The 19,255-nt window shown below is 46.6% G+C and overlaps 1 protein-coding gene and 2 non-coding genes across 3 annotated transcripts in view; 1 reads left to right on the top strand and 2 right to left on the bottom strand.

Annotated features, from left to right (window-relative positions):
• LOC133444528 (rho guanine nucleotide exchange factor 10-like protein) overlaps positions 1–13,249 on the top strand; it is a 54,223-nt gene extending 40,974 nt beyond the window's left edge. Inside the window, exons 24-27 of the mRNA XM_061722368.1 lie at positions 896–1,032; positions 2,136–2,301; positions 10,109–10,231; positions 12,723–13,249. Of these exons, the coding sequence (XP_061578352.1) occupies positions 896–1,032; positions 2,136–2,301; positions 10,109–10,231; positions 12,723–13,231 (935 nt within the window). The 3' untranslated portion in view covers positions 13,232–13,249. The remainder of the gene's footprint in view (positions 1–895; positions 1,033–2,135; positions 2,302–10,108; positions 10,232–12,722) is intronic.
• A 2,917-nt stretch (positions 13,250–16,166) lies between these two features.
• On the bottom strand, positions 16,167–16,238 carry trnap-ugg (transfer RNA proline (anticodon UGG)). The gene has a single exon. It is a non-coding gene; the product is annotated as a tRNA-Pro (tRNA).
• Positions 16,239–17,995: 1,757 nt separating this feature from the next.
• trnai-uau (transfer RNA isoleucine (anticodon UAU)) lies at positions 17,996–18,067 on the bottom strand. The gene has a single exon. It is a non-coding gene; the product is annotated as a tRNA-Ile (tRNA).
• Positions 18,068–19,255: the final 1,188 nt, after the last annotated feature.

Genomic DNA, 19,255 nt, shown 5'->3' with positions numbered 1-19,255 from the left:
GGAGTTCGGTCACCCGGGAGGAGCTCGGAGTCGAGCCGCTGCTCCTCCACATTGAGAGGAGTCAGCTGAGGTGGCTTGGGCATCTGTACCGGATCCTCCTGGACGCCTCCCTAGGGAGGTGTTCCAGGCATGTCCCACCGGGAGGAGACCCCGGGGAAGACCCAGGACACGCTGGAGAGACTATGTCTCTCGGCTGGCCTGGGAACGCCTCGGACTCCCCCCGGAAGAGCTGGAGGAGGTGTCTGGGGTGAGGGAAGTCTGGGCATCCCTGCTGAGGCTGCTGCCCCCGCGACCCGGTAACGGATGAAGCGGGAGAAGATGAGTGAGTGAGTGAGTGAGTGTTTTAACTTTCTGCATCATCTGCTGGTTTGGGAATAACTCTGAGGCCCAACAGAGTTCTGTTAGGACAGTAACAACAGCCACCTACCAGCCTTAAAGCAGATACAGAGACGGTAACAAACAAGGCAAAGGCCATCGTGGCTGATGAGAGGCTCCCACTTACCTCCAGTTTTAAACTGTTGCCATCAGCTCCGCGTTATTGCCCCCCCCGTTCACTAAAACAGGTCAAACAAGTCCTTTATACCCCAAGCCATTAAACTTTTAAATATTGCTAGGAAATAGCCCCCCAGCTGGCTGGGCAACACCATGTACAGGTGGATGCACCGTGTCTGTGTTACTGTTCTGTGTCCCGGGTTTTATGCTATGCTAGGTTTTATGCTATGCTAGGTTTTATGCTATGTTTTGTCAAATTGCCATGTGTGTCTTTTGCTGCAAACAAATTTCCCCACGGGGACAATAAACACATATCTATCTAGAACACATGAGGTCACATGACCTCATCAAACTGTCACTGAACCTTCAGAAAGAGACATTAAACCAGGCTTGTGTTTTCCAGAGAGGCTCTGGGAGGTGGACTCCTTCAGACCGGTGGGTTCTGATCCGGTCTGCAGTCTGCTGGCGCTGCCGGACTCAGTCTGGGCTGGATGCGGCAACCGGGTCACCGTGATCCAGGCCGGGGCCGACCAAACACAGGTACGGGGCGTCTTCACTAGGGCTGTAACAATATATCGTGCCACAAAATTTCGCGATACAAAAACGTCACGATACGTGTCGTGGAGGTGACAAACTGTATCGCGATATTGGATTATTAATATTAATCTATTGTGTTGACTAGTAACGCGCATCCGACCGCGACCACGTCCGCGCGGACGAAAATCTTACTAAGAAACTAGTCCCGTTTTGAGCTCTGAACTTTTACTTATGTAAGGCTGGTGTAGAGTTAAGCCTTACCTTATTAAATTAAACCTTTTTGGGGTGGTGAGTAGGATAAACACGGGGAAACTTCTGCTGAGTTCCAGTGTACTTTAATGTCCCTCAACAGTGTAGGATTTTAGAACATCAACACAGCACCTAGTGCTGTATCACTCCGCCCAATCTAAAACATATTAAAAACTACAGATAAACTGACTACACACATATACATATATACACACATATATATATACACATATTATATATATATATATATATATATATATATATATATATATATATATATATATATATATATATATATATATATATATATATATATATATATATATATATATATATATGTGTGTGTGCTTCTGCTGGAATATCAAATGTTTATAAACCAGTTTTATTACCAGAGCTGCTGGTTGATGTGATAAACTAATTTAGATCTAGATCTCAGGACCAGGTCCATGTGTTCATGTGTTCATGTGTTCATGTGTCCATGTGTCCATGTGTCCATGTGTTCATGTGTTCATGTGTTCATGTGTTCATGTGTCCATGTGTTCATGTGTTCATGTGTCCATGTGTCCATGTGTTCATGTGTTCATGTGTTCATGTGTCCATGTGTTCATGTGTTCATGTGTTCATGTGTCCATGTGTTCATGTGTCCATGTGTCCATGTGTTCATGTGTTCATGTGTTCATGTGTTCATGTGTCCATGTGTCCATGTGTTCATGTGTTCATGTGTTCATGTGTTCATGTGTCCATGTGTTCATGTGTCCATGTGTTCATGTGTTCATGTGTTCATGTGTTCATGTGTTCATGTGTCCATGTGTTCATGTGTTCATGTGTCCATGTGTTCATGTGTTCATGTGTTCCAGACCTTCCAGGCCCACCAGGACCCCGGCTGCAGCGTGACCCGCATGGTCCACTCGGGTGGGGGGGTGTGGATGTGCTTCTCCCAGAGCTCCTCCATCCACCTGTTCCACACCGAGACCCTGGAAGCCCTGCAGGAGGTCACCGTGTCCCCCCACTCCCCCCACACAGGTGAGACCTCCGTCTCCCCCTGCAGGAGGTCACCGTGTCCCCCCGCTCAGGTGAGACCTCCATCCTCCATCTCCCCCCGCCCACCTGGGCCCAGGTAAGACCTTACTGGGCCCCCCAGGCAGTGTTGGCGCCATTGGCGGGCACCAGGGGGCAGTGCCCGCTTACTTCAGTCACTGTGCCCCCTCACTTTTCGTCTTTGGCGGTAAACAAATTTCCCGAAAGCGAACTATTGCGAAGGAGAGATTGCGAACGAAAGAGAGATTGCGAACGTGAGCTGAGTGTGTCCTGTGTGTTTTCCTCTAACTCAGAGGGGGAACACTGTGAGTCTTTTTTAGACATTTTGTTCACATTTTCACTGTCAACTGCGGATTCTGGTGTTTTCCTCTTTGCAGCAAGTTTAAACAAATCCTCCTCCATTACACTATCCTCCTCTCCATCCAACAGAGACTCAGCCATCCCGGTGGCAGTCTGTCCAGTCAGCCCCTTCAACAGAGCCTGACTTCTAGACTCTGCCATCTCGCTCTGTACACTGGTCGCTTTGCTCTGCGCAAAAACCTGCGCCCCACTTTGCACCTCACCCGGCGCCTCACCCGCCGCTGCAGGCCTGCCATTCCCCCGCTCCGTCGGGGCATGAACAGATCAACTTGATATATTGAAAACATGTATGTGACCTCGTTGTGTGTTACGAGTAAAACGTTTTCAGTCAAAGTAAAATGTGTTGTGCAACTCATAGGTAGCTTGGCTGTCCAGTTATCAAGGCTAATGATAATTCTATTAAAGAATTATTAATAATTAATAAAGTTGACTATTTATCAAATTGTATTATCAAAAATGATAATTCTCGTAGGGGCACCACCGCCGGGGCCTTACTTCCGGTGGGATTCGATAACTAACAGCAGAAAATCAGTCTCATTATGATTTGAATTATCCTGCAGAACAGCAAATCTTACAGAATAACAGTGAAGGCGTGATATCCGAACACTAGGCTCTGCTTAAACAAATCAATTTGTGACCAAATCTTGCATGAAATAACACAACCACTCATAAAGAAATCAATCAGGATTTATTCACATACGGGTGTCAAAAGATGATAAACGCAACACCCAAATAAACCTGATGGCAGAAATGGCTTCAGTATCATAAAACAATTAATTAACTAGAAAAACATCAATAGAAAAATATGAAACATAAACGTTAAATGCATGGAATGAAAACAAAAAAAAGAAATCAAGCAATAATAACGAAGATACAGAACATCTACAGTTCAAACGGGGCTTCTGTGGTCTTTTAAAGATGGACGCGCCCTCTGGGCCACGTGCAATCGGACCGGATGGCGAACGCAGCATTTAAAACGTGCCTACGGCAGAAAACAACGACTACCAAATAATCAAACATGATAATGATAACAATGATGATGTAATCTCAGCTCTGAACACAGATTTAGCTCTGTAACACTCTTAAGTTACTGATAACCCAGGTCTCACAATCTCACACACAGTTCTGAACACTCTTAAATCCTACTGATCACTGCTACGCGGGCTCACGTCTCCTCTGGGATCCTGAATCGGGTGCATGCGGGTTTGTTGACTGGGTTCGCGGTCCTGCTGGGGTTTCGCAGTCAGGCTATCGCGTCCCGTCCCTTCCCCTGAAACGGATTAGACAGCGGCGGGGCCGCCTCGTGCCGGGCCGTGGTTCCGGACCAAACGGAGGCTCACACGCATTCCTAGGCGCGGCGGGGGGACCGGTCTTCTCCTGCCGTGCTTCCCTCTCTGCGCCGGTCGCCGACGCGCGGCCGTCCGGGCCCCGGGAGAGCTCACGCCGGGCGAGACGCCGGCCGTCCGTCCCCGATCCCTGCGCCGGTTCGCAGACAGGGGCTCGGAGCGGGGAGGGGGGGTTCAGTCAGAGAACTCAATCGCAGCTGTGTCCCGATCTGGTTGCCGGGAGCGCGTGGGCGTCGGAAGCTTGGATCTGTGAACTTAAAGAGGAACAGAGTTTAGTGAGAAATCGGAGCCTCCCGGGGGACCGCGGCTTCAACGGCCGGACCCCGCAGGGCCCGGTCCGGTGCGGGCCTCCTGCCTCCCCCCAGCCCGGGGGGAGAGAGAGGAGAGATCTTTGGCCCAGAGCCAAGAAGATCCAGCTGTTCCAGGACGAGATGTAGTTGAGAAGAGAGTCAATGGGAGCCGGAGCTCCGCAGGCCTGGTCCGTTGCGGGCCTTCCGCCTCCCCCCAGCCGGGGGGAGAGAAGGGAGATGGGATCCTTTGGTCCTGCTGCTCAGGAAGAGAGGTTGATCGGAAGAGAAGCGAAAAAGAAGCAGCGGCAGGGGTTTTGATCCTACGCGCGCTGCAGTGACGTCATCGGTGCCTCATTGCGATTGGATGCGCGCGCTTTCAGGCGCCGCCCCATCCCGCAAGGCATGCTGGGATTGTGGTTCATGGCACGGTCGCCATTTTATGAGGCACATTAAAGCCAGTTCCAGGCTGGGGGGGTTGCTGGTAGGTTTTGTGTCTGTCCAAAGAGGCCTGGTTTTAGGGCTCCGCTGCTTCCCGACCCCTGCTTAGGTGTCATAAAACCCCAAGGAAGTCTGTTTTCCCTGGCAGAAACCCTGCTGGGTCCTTGTTTTGATCTCCGGCCATGCAGTGGGGTCGTAAACGGACTATCTCGACCCAGGCCGAGATAACCAGGAGTTAGCAGCAGGGGGTCGCAGGACTTCAGGAAGAAGGGGCAAAGTCTGGTTTTACAGGTCCTCAAAATCACAAAATATTCATACATTTATAAATCCAGATTTCACATGGGCGACGCACAACATCCCCCCTTAGAATCGACCGCCGGAATGCAGGGTCTGGTTGTCGAATCTAACAACGGTGCAACAGTCCATGTGGTCACGAAACTCTGGTTGGGGGCGTGAGCTCGCCTGGTTTCCTCCACTAGGCGAGCCATGCACAAAAATATGAAAAGAAAAACATATTCAAAGCAATAACATCATTCATTTACCTAACACAGTGATGTCACTCTTAAAGTGCGGTAAACGAAAGATAAAAGGAGAGGTTAGTTAGGTTTCAGTGTGTACACTGTACCTAAAATCAAAAACCAACAATTTAACCACTCTTTGATTAATTGCTAGGCGACAAAAACACACAAATTAACTTATGCCGGCTATGGAAGCCTGGAAATTGTGTGTAGGCGTGAATTTTTTTTTAACGCCCCAAAGTATCCTACCCCCCTTTCAGGTGTGGAGCGGGCTTCCACTTCTGGGTCAGAAAAATTGTGAGGGGGCCGCTGCATACAAGGTAATGCAGCTGTTCAGTGTTTTTTTGCTAAAAAAAAGTCAAACGTGGGACCCCCCTCGCTCTGAGGTACGGCGTCTGCGCCTTGGTTGTTAATCGTGATCTGTTCTCCTCTGGTTTACTTTAAGAAGACGCTGAGCTGCTTCTTCAGCGTCAGTAACAGTGAAAACTGGGAAGGGCCGCAGCTCCTTTCGGGTAATTAATTTTTGGCTTACTCATGGTGGCGTCTGACCAGGGGGCTCAGGGGATGAGATGACCGGGCTCACCACTTTTGGGTCCAGCCTAAGAACAGACTTGCCTGTCGGTCGATCTCTATCAGCCTGCATGTCCACCTCTGCTGGTTCTCCGTCCACTGCGATGAGCTCTCTGCCATTAATAACCACACCTCAGCTCACGGTCCAGGCCCCAGCGCTTCGCTTGGGATTCTGGCAAGAGATTACACTTATTAACGAAGTCAGCTCACGTTATCACCCAGATTAGAAGAAATTAAACCGATAACAAACCCTGAGAGACTGGGGTATTGGTTACAACCTTAGAAGCAAGACCCAACTGAAAGGAATTAATAAAGTGAATTAAAAGGGAGGAATCTTTAAATAACTTTAAATTAAAGATTCAACTTAAAACACAGTAGAGATTAACCTGAGAAGATTAATAACTCACATGGGGTAATCAGCAAAAGTTCAATTAATAGAATTAAAGAACTTAAGTCAACCATTACCTTCAGTTAAGTATGGTTGCAAAAGGGGATTAATCAGAGATTAATAAAATAGTGATCCATCAATAAAAGTTCAGGTTAATAAAATCAGAAACTTACAGCGAGCCAACCATTAGTTTCCATGGAACCTGGTTGCAAAAGGAAATTACTCAAACAGATTCACAAAAATTGAGTGGTAGAATAAGTTCAGGTTAATAAAATTAACAGAACTTAAAGCAAACCCAACCATTACCTTCAGTGAAGTAAGGTTGCAGAGGAAATCAATCACAAGATTAACAATCGTGTGATGAAAAATAAAAGTTCAAATTAATAAAATTAAAGAACTTAACAAAGCAATCACCCTTTAGTGAGGCGAGGTTGCCATTAGAACAGGGATGTTTTAAAATAACCGTAGGAATCAGATAATGAGGGGGGAAGAAAAATAAAAATATTTTCTTTCCCGATCAAATTTAATGTTCTGTTATTTCATACAAACTGGTCACAAATATCGTTTCGAGAGAGCCTCACGCTGGGGCGCCATTTATGTTGTGCAACTCATAGGTAGCTTGGCTGTCCAGTTATCAAGGCTAATGATAATTCTATTAAAGAATTATTAATAATTAATAAAGTTGACTATTTATCAAATTGTATTATCAAAAATGATAATTCTCGTAGGGGCACCACCGCCGGGGCCTTACTTCCGGTGGGATTCGATAACTAACAGCAGAAAATCAGTCTCATTATGATTTGAATTATCCTGCAGAACAGCAAATCTTACAGAATAACAGTGAAGGCGTGATATCCGAACACTAGGCTCTGCTTAAACAAATCAATTTGTGACCAAATCTTGCATGAAATAACACAACCACTCATAAAGAAATCAATCAGGATTTATTCACATACGGGTGTCAAAAGATGATAAACGCAACACCCAAATAAACCTGATGGCAGAAATGGCTTCAGTATCATAAAACAATTAATTAACTAGAAAAACATCAATAGAAAAATATGAAACATAAACGTTAAATGCATGGAATGAAAACAAAAAAAAGAAATCAAGCAATAATAACGAAGATACAGAACATCTACAGTTCAAACGGGGCTTCTGTGGTCTTTTAAAGATGGACGCGCCCTCTGGGCCACGTGCAATCGGACCGGATGGCGAACGCAGCATTTAAAACATGCCTACGGCAGAAAACAACGACTACCAAATAATCAAACATGATAATGATAACAATGATGATGTAATCTCAGCTCTGAACACAGATTTAGCTCTGTAACACTCTTAAGTTACTGATAACCCAGGTCTCACAATCTCACACACAGTTCTGAACACTCTTAAATCCTACTGATCACTGCTACGCGGGCTCACGTCTCCTCTGGGATCCTGAATCGGGTGCATGCGGGTTTGTTGACTGGGTTCGCGGTCCTGCTGGGGTTTCGCAGTCAGGCTATCGCGTCCCGTCCCTTCCCCTGAAACGGATTAGACAGCGGCGGGGCCGCCTCGTGCCGGGCCGTGGTTCCGGACCAAACGGAGGCTCACACGCATTCCTAGGCGCGGCGGGGGGACCGGTCTTCTCCTGCCGTGCTTCCCTCTCTGCGCCGGTCGCCGACGCGCGGCCGTCCGGGCCCCAGGAGAGCTCACGCCGGGCGAGACGCCGGCCGTCCGTCCCCGATCCCTGCGCCGGTTCGCAGACAGGGGCTCGGAGCGGGGAGGGGGGGTTCAGTCAGAGAACTCAATCGCAGCTGTGTCCCGATCTGGTTGCCGGGAGCGCGTGGGCGTCGGAAGCTTGGATCTGTGAACTTAAAGAGGAACAGAGTTTAGTGAGAAATCGGAGCCTCCCGGGGGACCGCGGCTTCAACGGCCGGACCCCGCAGGGCCCGGTCCGGTGCGGGCCTCCTGCCTCCCCCCAGCCCGGGGGGAGAGAGAGGAGAGATCTTTGGCCCAGAGCCAAGAAGATCCAGCTGTTCCAGGACGAGATGTAGTTGAGAAGAGAGTCAATGGGAGCCGGAGCTCCGCAGGCCTGGTCCGTTGCGGGCCTTCCGCCTCCCCCCAGCCGGGGGGAGAGAAGGGAGATGGGATCCTTTGGTCCTGCTGCTCAGGAAGAGAGGTTGATCGGAAGAGAAGCGAAAAAGAAGCAGCGGCAGGGGTTTTGATCCTACGCGCGCTGCAGTGACGTCATCGGTGCCTCATTGCGATTGGATGCGCGCGCTTTCAGGCGCCGCCCCATCCCGCAAGGCATGCTGGGATTGTGGTTCATGGCACGGTCGCCATTTTATGAGGCACATTAAAGCCAGTTCCAGGCTGGGGGGGTTGCTGGTAGGTTTTGTGTCTGTCCAAAGAGGCCTGGTTTTAGGGCTCCGCTGCTTCCCGACCCCTGCTTAGGTGTCATAAAACCCCAAGGAAGTCTGTTTTCCCTGGCAGAAACCCTGCTGGGTCCTTGTTTTGATCTCCGGCCATGCAGTGGGGTCGTAAACGGACTATCTCGACCCAGGCCGAGATAACCAGGAGTTAGCAGCAGGGGGTCGCAGGACTTCAGGAAGAAGGGGCAAAGTCTGGTTTTACAGGTCCTCAAAATCACAAAATATTCATACATTTATAAATCCAGATTTCACATGGGCGACGCACAACAAATGTGCGCTTCCTTGCATTATTTACACCTAAGTAATTTGATTTCTCCACATGTATTAGACAGATTATTAATAGGAAAGCAGTGAGAATGCACTTTTTTCCTTAAAATGCTGTCCTACAGGACTGATTTGGTGCCCGCCCTAATAAGCCTCGTGCCCCCTCTGAATATTTGCTCTGGCGCCGACCCTGCCCCCAGGACCAGCCCTGTGGAGCTGAACGTCTCACCTGGGCCCAGGTGAGACCCGGCCTCCACAGAGCTGGTCCTGGCCCCCAGGTCCCCAGGTCCCCCCCATCACAAACCCCCACCTGTTACTACATTTGTTTCTGGAACAATGTCACTAGAACATTCGGGAAATGTCGCTCCATAGAGCTGCTTACTGGGCCCCCAGGTCCCCAGGACCCCCCATAACAAACCCCCACCTCTGTGTTTGAATGAATGAATGAATGAATGAATGAATGAATGAATGAATGAATGAATAGTCTTTATTTCAGTCTTAAGCCTTGTACAAGTTAAGCCATTTCTACAAAACAAAAAATAAACATTGCTTTGGGGAAAAGGTGCAGCTGAAGCCGAAGCTTCTTCCCTCTTTATCTTGTGATGAACTTAAACCTGAAACAGCATAGCAATAGCATTAATCCATGAAAACAAACAATGCATAAAGAAGACACAAAAATAAATAAAACAACATATAAAATTGACGTTTCACATTCTAGAATGTTCTTGATAATATACTTGATAGTTATAGTGTTTTATATTTATTTACAATATTTTCTTTAATCATTTTCTTGAACTTGTAAATAGAACAGCACATTTTTATTTCTCTTTTTAATATTTGTTCTTACTGTCGTCGCCTCAAACATGAGTTTCCCCCTCAGGTCGTAGTTTCCTTTAACTGGAACAAATCCTGAATGCAGTTTGGAAGCAGTTTCTGCTTTAGAGGCAAATAAAACAGTTTTCTGCTCTACTATATCATGGAATTTTAGAGTATTATATTCAATAAAGAGATTATTTGTTGGTTCATAATAGTCAGATCTATTAATTATCCTTAACGCTCTTTTCTGTAATAAGAAAATAGGGTTTGTATTAGTTTTATAGGCGTTACCACAAACCTCCACACAATAAGTCATGTATGGAACTATGAGTGAGCAATACATCCAAAACGGTTGCTCTTTGACAGAAGATACCGTGTGTTCCAGGTCCGGTGGGCGTTCAGGTCTCCAGCCTGCTGATCTGCCAGGGTCTCCTGTGGGTGGGAACCAGCCAGGGCCTCATCCTCACCTTCCCCGTCCCCAGCCTGGAGGGAATCCCCAAGATCACAGGTGAGAAACACAACTAACCCTGGAGGGAATCCCCAAGATCACAGGTGAGAAACAGAACTAACCCTGGAGGGAATCCCCAAGATCACAGGTGAGAAACAGAACTAACCCTGGAGGGAATCCCCAAGATCACAGGTGAGAAACAGAACTAGCCCTGGAGGGAATCCCCAAGATCACAGGTGAGAAACAGAACTAGCCCTGGAGGGAATCCCCAAGATCACAGGTGAGAAACAGAACTAACCCTGGAGGGAATCCCCAAGATCACAGGTGAGAAACACAACTAGCCCTGGAGGGAATCCCCAAGATCACAGGTGAGAAACACAACTAACCCTGGAGGGAATCCCCAAGATCACAGGTGAGAAACACAACTAACCCTGGAGGGAATCCCCAAGATCACAGGTGAGGGAGAAACACAACTAACCCTGGAGGGAATCCCCAAGATCACAGGTGAGAAACGGAACTAACCCTGGAGGGAATCCCCAAGATCACAGGTGAGAAACAGAACTAACCCTGGAGGGAATCCCCAAGATCACAGGTGAGAAACAGAACTAACCCTGGAGGGAATCCCCAATATCACAGGTGAGAAACAGAACTAACCCTGGAGGGAATCCCCAAGATTACAGGTGAGAAACAGAACTAACCCTGGAGGGAATCCCCAAGATCACAGGTGAGAAACACAACTAACCCTGGAGGGAATCCCCAAGGTCACAGGTGAGGGAGAAACAGAACTAACCCTGGAGGGAATCCCCAAGATCACAGGTGAGAAACGGAACTAACCCTGGAGGGAATCCCCAAGATCACAGGTGAGAAACACAACTAACCCTGGAGGGAATCCCCAAGATCACAGGTGAGAAACAGAACTAACCCTGGAGGGAATCCCCAAGATCACAGGTGAGAAACAGAACTAACCCTGGAGGGAATCCCCAAGATCACAGGTGAGAAACAGAACTAGCCCTGGAGGGAATCCCCAAGATCACAGGTGAGAAACAGAACTAGCCCTGGAGGGAATCCCCAAGATCACAGGTGAGAAACAGAACTAACCCTGGAGGGAATCCCCAAGATCACAGGTGAGAAACACAACTAGCCCTGGAGGGAATCCCCAAGATCACAGGTGAGAAACACAACTAACCCTGGAGGGAATCCCCAAGATCACAGGTGAGAAACACAACTAACCCTGGAGGGAATCCCCAAGATCACAGGTGAGAAACACAACTAACCCTGGAGGGAATCCCCAAGATCACAGGTGAGGGAGAAACAGAACTAACCCTGGAGGGAATCCCCAAGATCACAGGTGAGAAACGGAACTAACCCTGGAGGGAATCCCCAAGATCACAGGTGAGAAACAGAACTAACCCTGGAGGGAATCCCCAAGATCACAGGTGAGAAACAGAACTAACCCTGGAGGGAATCCCCAATATCACAGGTGAGAAACAGAACTAACCCTGGAGGGAATCCCCAAGATTACAGGTGAGAAACAGAACTAACCCTGGAGGGAATCCCCAAGATCACAGGTGAGAAACACAACTAACCCTGGAGGGAATCCCCAAGGTCACAGGTGAGGGAGAAACAGAACTAACCCTGGAGGGAATCCCCAAGATCACAGGTGAGAAACGGAACTAACCCTGGAGGGAATCCCCAAGATCACAGGTGAGAAACAGAACTAACCCTGGAGGGAATCCCCAAGATTACAGGTGAGAAACAGAACTAACCCTGGAGGGAATCCCCAAGATCACAGGTGAGAAACACAACTAACCCTGGAGGGAATCCCCAAGGTCACAGGTGAGGGAGAAACAGAACTAACCCTGGAGGGAATCCCCAAGATCACAGGTGAGAAACACAACTAACCCTGGAGGGAATCCCCAAGATCACAGGTGAGAAACAGAACTAACCCTGGAGGGAATCCCCAAGATCACAGGTGAGAAACACAACTAACCCTGGAGGGAATCCCCAAGATCACAGGTGAGAAACACAACTAACCCGTGACGTTTTTGTATCGCCAAATTTCGTGGTCTCAACATTTCGACTTTTTTCTCGACATTTCGACTTTTTTCTCAAAATTTCGACTTTTTTCTCAACATTTTGTCTTTTTTCGCAACATTTCGTCTTTTTTCTCGACATTTTGACTTTTTTCGCAACATTTCGACTTTTTTCGCAACATTTCGACTTTTTTCTCGAAATTGTACTTCAACATCAATCTCAACATTTCGATTTTTTTCTCAAAATTTTGACTTTTTTCTCGACATTTCGACTTTTTTCTCAACATTTTGTCTTTTTTCGCAACATTTCGACTTTTTTCGTCCGTGGGTGGAGGCGCGGTCGTCACCTGATCCCGCTGCACCAATAGGATGTTACTAGTAAACACAATATTCATAACCCAATATCAGCTACAGTTTGTCACCTCCACAACACGTATCCTGACGTTTTTGTATCGCCAAATTTCGTGGCACGATATATAGTTCCAGCCCTAGTAACCAGGTGTATTGATGCTCTGCAGGAAAGGGGATGACGTCTCTGAACGCCCACTGTGGCCCGGTGGACCTGCTGGTGTCGGCCTGCAGCTCGCTGCCCTCGGACTTCCCGCGGTGCGACGGCGAGGAGGCGGAGGACCAGGGAGGAGAGGAGGCTCGGCCCGACCAGCCGGAGGCCCGGCCACCGCGGCAGGACCGGGCCCGGCTGCTGCGCTACCGCCTCAGCTCCACCCACGAGCTTCCTGGGAAGGTTCTGACGGCAAAGCCGGAGCAGGACGGCGACCCGGCGGACTCTCCGGAGCACCGTCCGGAGGACGGTTCCATCTACGAGCTGAGCGAGGACCCGGATGTGTGGGTGAGGGGGCGGGACTCGGCGTGGGGGGGGAAGGGCAGGGAGGCTCGGCGAGGCCGACTCACCTCCACCGCCGTCTTCTCCGCCGGGAGCGGCTGCCGCCGGGTCGACCAGCCCGACGGCGCCGACGCCACCAACAACATGCTAATGGTGTGGCAGCTAGCTCTGACCGTCAGCAGGTGACACACTTCCATCACCTGACTGACCCGTTACCACGGTAACGGCATCTCTAGCATCACCTGACTGACCACGGTTACCACGGTAACGGCAACTCTAGCATCACCTGGCTGACCACGGTTACCACGGTAACAGCAACTCTAGCATCACCTTACCGACCCGTTACCACGGTAACGTCAACTCTAGCATCACCTGGCTGACCACGGTTACCACGGTAACAGCAACTCTAGCATCACCTTACCGACCCGTTACCACGGTAACGTCAACTCTAGCATCACCTGACTGACCACGGTTACCACGGTAACGGCAACTCTAGCATCACCTGACTGGCCCGTTACCACGGTAACAGCAACTCTAGCATCACCTGACCGACCCGTTACCACGGTAACAGCAACTCTAGCATCACCTGGCTGACCCGTTACCACGGTAACGGCAACTCTAGCATCACCTGGCTGACCCGTTACCACGGTAACAGCAACTCTAGCATCACCGGACTGACCACGGTTACCACGGTAACAGCAACTCTAGCATCACCTGACTGACCCGTTACCATGGTAACGGCAACTCTAGCATCACCTGACTGACCACGGTTACCACGGTAACAGCAACTCTAGCATCACCTGAGGATCAACAAAGCATATTTTACATAAATATATTTGACATTTTTCAAGTAACAAAATTACATATTTGAATTATTTTATTGTCTGAAAAATGGTTCAAATATGTTATTTTGTTATTTGAAAAATCTTTCATTTGTTTTATTGATGAGAGAATATGTTTCTCTATTGTTCTTATTTTTGTGAGGGGGGATATATATTGTTTTTCGGCACTACCTTGTTCTCTATAGCTGATATAACATGAATTACTCCTATGTGGGATCAATAAAGTTCTTATTTTTGCCATCTGAGGAAATTAAATATATTATATTTGGTGCCTAACTGTTTCCCAAGTATATTAGTGCGTGTGTGAATGAATAAATTAGACGTAAAACGTAAATATCTTTGTACAAAGGCGCTTTAAGAAAATAAGTCCATTTACTTGTATTAGTTTGCAGCGCAGTCTTGCCACATCTAATATAGCGGGGACGTTGACGTCTCCATTTTGAGCATGATGTCATTTCATTTTTGTAAGAGAGCGTATAAATTGATGGTAACCTGAGCTAAATATTTCAGTTATATTATCACTATTTACTGCAACGTTTTTGTTCAACTTGCTGAAATTGTTTAAATTTTGTGGTCATAAATAAATGAATAACCAAATAACTGCCTGACTTGTTTGTGTTGGATCTAAAACTATCTTGCTAGTATTTACATGTATGCATTTCTGTTAACATAGGGAATCTTAACTCAAACACTGTACTCAGATTAAAGAAAAGCAAGTCTTGTTTATTCAACACCAGCAGGTCAACTGAGGATTTGTCTAATATGAAATGAAAACAAATGAAATTGAACCTCAAATTACGAATGAAAAAATGATGAAGAAAACTACATTTTGTCCTCCATCTTCCCAAAAATGTCAATTAACTTCGATAACTGGTCATCCCTCTTCCTTTCCGTCTCCTCCTCCTTTTCATCCAGCTCCCTCAGCCTCTTTTCCTGTCTTTAGTGTTGAAGAAAGTCCAAAACTTTATTTGTCCTTTTTTTGGTTTTCTTCCCTCCGTTTGTTGGTCGCTCCCTGTTTGTAAAGGAAATAATAGGGCCGTTGAAAAATCATCACGGGACAATAGTTTCTGAATTTAAATCACCAGTGGGATATGTATTTATATTTACAGATGAACTTCTTTCGTCTCGCAGTCGCACATTAATTATTTTCCTCCGCCCCCTGTTTTGTTTACATTCTCCCTGGTAACCTCCTTTTATGTCACAACGCAATGAACTGTGGGTAATTCCCTCTATGTCCAATGAGAGAAGCCTGGACACAATTCTCTCTAATTACTCATAGGAACCTGGCTGACATCATACACCACCTGAATTCCACCACTTGCTGCCTTGATACTCTGGCAACAGGGTTTTTTAAGAGTGTTGCACATTGTATGGCCTCAGAGCTTTCAGACGTTTTGAATAAGTCTCAGCGTTCAGGTATTGTTCCTGTGTTCCAGTCTAGAGAGTCACTTATGAACAGCTAAAGGCCCGCAGGTAGTGCAGCGTCTCACAGCAAGAAGGTCCTGGGTTCGATTCCCGCCGGGGACGCTGTGGGCGCTGAAGTGTGTGTTAGTTCCCCCATGACTTCAGCGCCCACACCATGGGTGGGGTTGGCGAAAGGATCTTTCTGTGTGGAGTTTGCATGTTCTCCCTGTGTTCCCTGTGTTCCCTTGGGTAGCTAATGGAAGCTACCCTCACAAAAACATGCAACAGTCCTGGGCTATACTGCCCCCTCTGGCCAACCGGGGCGCCAGATGGGGTGGGGAGGATCTGGCCGGAATAACGTGATCCTTCCACGCGCTATGTCCGGCCGGAGAAACCCCACCCTGTCTGGTGAAAAGAAGCGGCCTGCTCTCTCCTCAGGTTAAGGAGGAGGAGGAGACCTGAGCTCAGTGCAGGAACTCCCGGGGTTGGTAGAGGATGGCAATGCCCAGGACTGTTAGGTAGGAGCACTGGGTGATACAAATGGGGAAAAAAACGGGATAAAAATATATTTAAAAAAAAAAAAAAATCTCCTAAGATAAGTGTTTTGATGTTCTCCAGTCAAGTTTCCACATCTAAGACAGTTCTAGTTCAAGTCCGTAATGACATCTGCTCCAATACGGATAGTGGCAACATTTCAATCGTGGTGTCACAGTGCTGCATTTGACATGGTTGACCATAATACCTTGATAGACCGGTTGAAGAACTAGGTGGGACTTTCTGTCTGGTTGAAGAACTCAGTGGGACTTTCTGGCCTGGTTGAAGTCCTATGAGTTTTGCTACTTGGTGGAGAAAACTACAACTTACATAAGTCACTGGGGCTCGTCCGGGAATTGAACCCGGGACCTCTCGCACCCAAAGCGAGAATCATACTACTAGACCAACGAGCCTCAAAACTCATAACTAGCAACACATAAAATGTTTTTCTAAATTAAAAAACCAAATACCCATGTCACATCATCATCAACGTTTAGAAACTCAAGTAGGGCTGTTGACATGTGAGTGTGACTGTGAGACTGTGTTAGATTGGACCATCTCCATGAAAACATCAATTCGATGACTGACTGCATTGCAGAGTACACTAATTTCTGCAACAAAGTTGAGAAAATCAGACAGTCAGTCAGTGTTTCAATGGTAGACACAGGATATATTCCACCTTTTTGTCCAATGAGAGAAACATGGACACAATTATCTCTAATTACTCATAGGAACCTGGCTGACATCATACACCACCTGAATTCCACCACTTGCTGCCTTGATACTCTGGCAACAGGGTTTTTTAAGAGTGTTGCACATTGTATGGCCTCAGAGCTTTCAGACGTTTTGAATAAGTCTCAGCTTTCAGGTATTGTTCCTCTGTGCCAGTCTAGAGAGTCACTTATGAACAGCTATAGGCCCGTATGAAACCTCCCCTTTCTTAGTAAAATCATGGAAAAAGCTATTTTTCAACATGTGTACAAACTCCTAACATTAAATAAGTGTTTTGATGTTCTCCAGTCAAGTTTCACATCCCAGCACTAAGACAGTTCTAGTTCAAGTCCGTAATGACATCTGCTCCAATACGGATAGTGGCAACATTTCAATCGTGGTCTCACAGTGCTGCATTTGACATGGTTGACCATAATACCTTGATAGATCGGTTGAAGAACTAGCTGGGACTTTTTGGCCTGGTTGAAGTCCAATGAATTTTGCTAGTTGGTGGAGAAAACTACAACTTACATAAGTCACTGGGGCTCGTCCGGGAATTGAACCAGGGACCTCTCGCACCCTAAGCGAGAATCATACTACTAGACCAACGAGCCACAAAACTCATAACTGGCAACACATAAAATGTTTTTCTAAAATAAAAAACCAAAGACCCATGTCACATCATCATCAACATGTAGAAACTCAAGTAGGGCTGTTGACATGTGGGTGTGACTGTGAGACTGTGTTAGATTGGGACCATCTCCATGGAAACAACATCAATTCGATGACTGACTGCATTGCAGAGTACACTAATTTCTGCGACAATGTTGAGAAAATCAGACAGTCAGTCAGTGTTTCAATGGTAGACACAGGATATATTCCACCTTTTTGTCCAATGAGAGAAACATGGACACAATTATCTCTAATTACTCATAGGAACCTGGTTGACATCAAACACCACCTGAATTCCACCACTTGCTGCCTTGATACTCTGGCAACAGGGTTTTTTAAGAGTGTTGCACATTGTATGGCCTCAGAGCTTTCAGACGTTTTGAATAAGTCTCAGCTTTCAGGTATTGTTCCTCTGTGCCAGTCTAGAGAGTCACTAATGAACAGCTATAGACCCGTATAAAACCTCACCTTTCTTAGTAAAATCATAGAAAAAGCTATTTTTCAACATGTGGGCAAACTCCTAACATTAAATAAGTGTTTTGATGTTCTCCAGTCAAGTTTCCACATCCCAGCACTAAGACAGTTCTAGTTCAAGTCCATAATGACATCTGCTCCAATACGGATAGTGGCAACATTTCAATTGTGGTGTCACAGTGCTGCATTTGACATGGTTGACCATAATACCTTGATAGACCGGTTGAAAAACTAGGTGGGACTTTCTGGCCAGCTTGAAGTCTTATGAGTTTTGCTACTTGATGGAGAAAACCACAACTTACATAAGTCACTGGGGCTCGTCCGGGAATTGAACCCGGGACCTCTCGCACATAACGCGAGAATCATACTACTAGACCAACGAGCCACAAATCTCAATACTGGCAACACATAAAATGTTTTTCTAAATTAAAAAACCAAAGACCCATGTCACATCATCATCAACATTTAGAAACTCAAGTAGGGCTGTTGACATGTGAGTGTGACTGTGAGACTGTGTTAGATTGGACCATCTCCATGAAAACATCAATTCGATGACTGACTGCATTGCAGAGTACACTAATTTCTGCAACAAAGTTGAGAAAATGAGACAGTCAGTCAGTGTTTCAATGGTAGACACAGGATATATTCCAACTCTGTGTCCAATGAGAGAGACCTGGACACAATTCTCTCTAATTACTCATAGGAACCTGGCTGACATCATCCACCACCAATTCCAACCAAAACCACCGTCCCCAATTAGATTTCAATTGAATCGTATTCAGCGCACTCCAAAAGGTGTTTTTTCTTAAAATCTCAGTTGTCCCCAAAAGTGACTATATCTGTGTGTCGCCCCCCCACTCTCTCCACTCAATCTGTGTATCACTCTACATTGACCCCTAGTGGAAGTGTGTGGAATTGTCTATAACCCCATAGGTGGTCCACATTCTGCCTGATAATAAAAAGGTAGCCTGCATTTTGCCTGATAAGAATGATGGATGGATGGATGGATGGATGGATGGATGGATGAATGGATGGATGGATGGATGGATGGATGGATGGATGGATGGATAGATAGATAGATAGATAGATAGATAGATAGATAGATAGATAGATAGATAGATAGATAGATAGATAGATAGATAGATAGATAGATAGATAGATAGATAGTCAAGAGATATAGAAAGCCTGTATTTTGCCCAACCTGACCTCACAAAAATCTGTGAAATGCCCACGACCTCTCACCACTATTTTCCGTGGTATATACATGGAAAATGGTATAATTCCGTGTGAGCACCACGGATATTGTACCATGCAAAGTCAATGGGATCCGTTGTCGTGATATATACACGGATTATTACATTATTATTATTATTTATATATTATTCTTTGTTATTTTGGCTAAATTATGAGTTTTTGTCGCGTAAGGTACTGTTTGTTACTGTCAGTTTGTAAAAGCATGTTTTTAACGCTGTTTTAGGAGTGTTTTATTGAGGTTTTAATGGGAGCACCACGGATATAGTACTATGCGAAGTCAATGGGATCCATCACCCGATTTGACTGCTGTCATACCATT

Source organism: Cololabis saira, chromosome 5, assembly GCF_033807715.1.
Source record: "Cololabis saira isolate AMF1-May2022 chromosome 5, fColSai1.1, whole genome shotgun sequence".
Classification (NCBI taxonomy): Eukaryota; Metazoa; Chordata; class Actinopteri; order Beloniformes; family Belonidae; genus Cololabis; species Cololabis saira.
The sequence above is the reverse complement of the archived record's forward strand: the minus strand, read 5'-3'. Positions and strand labels throughout refer to the sequence as shown.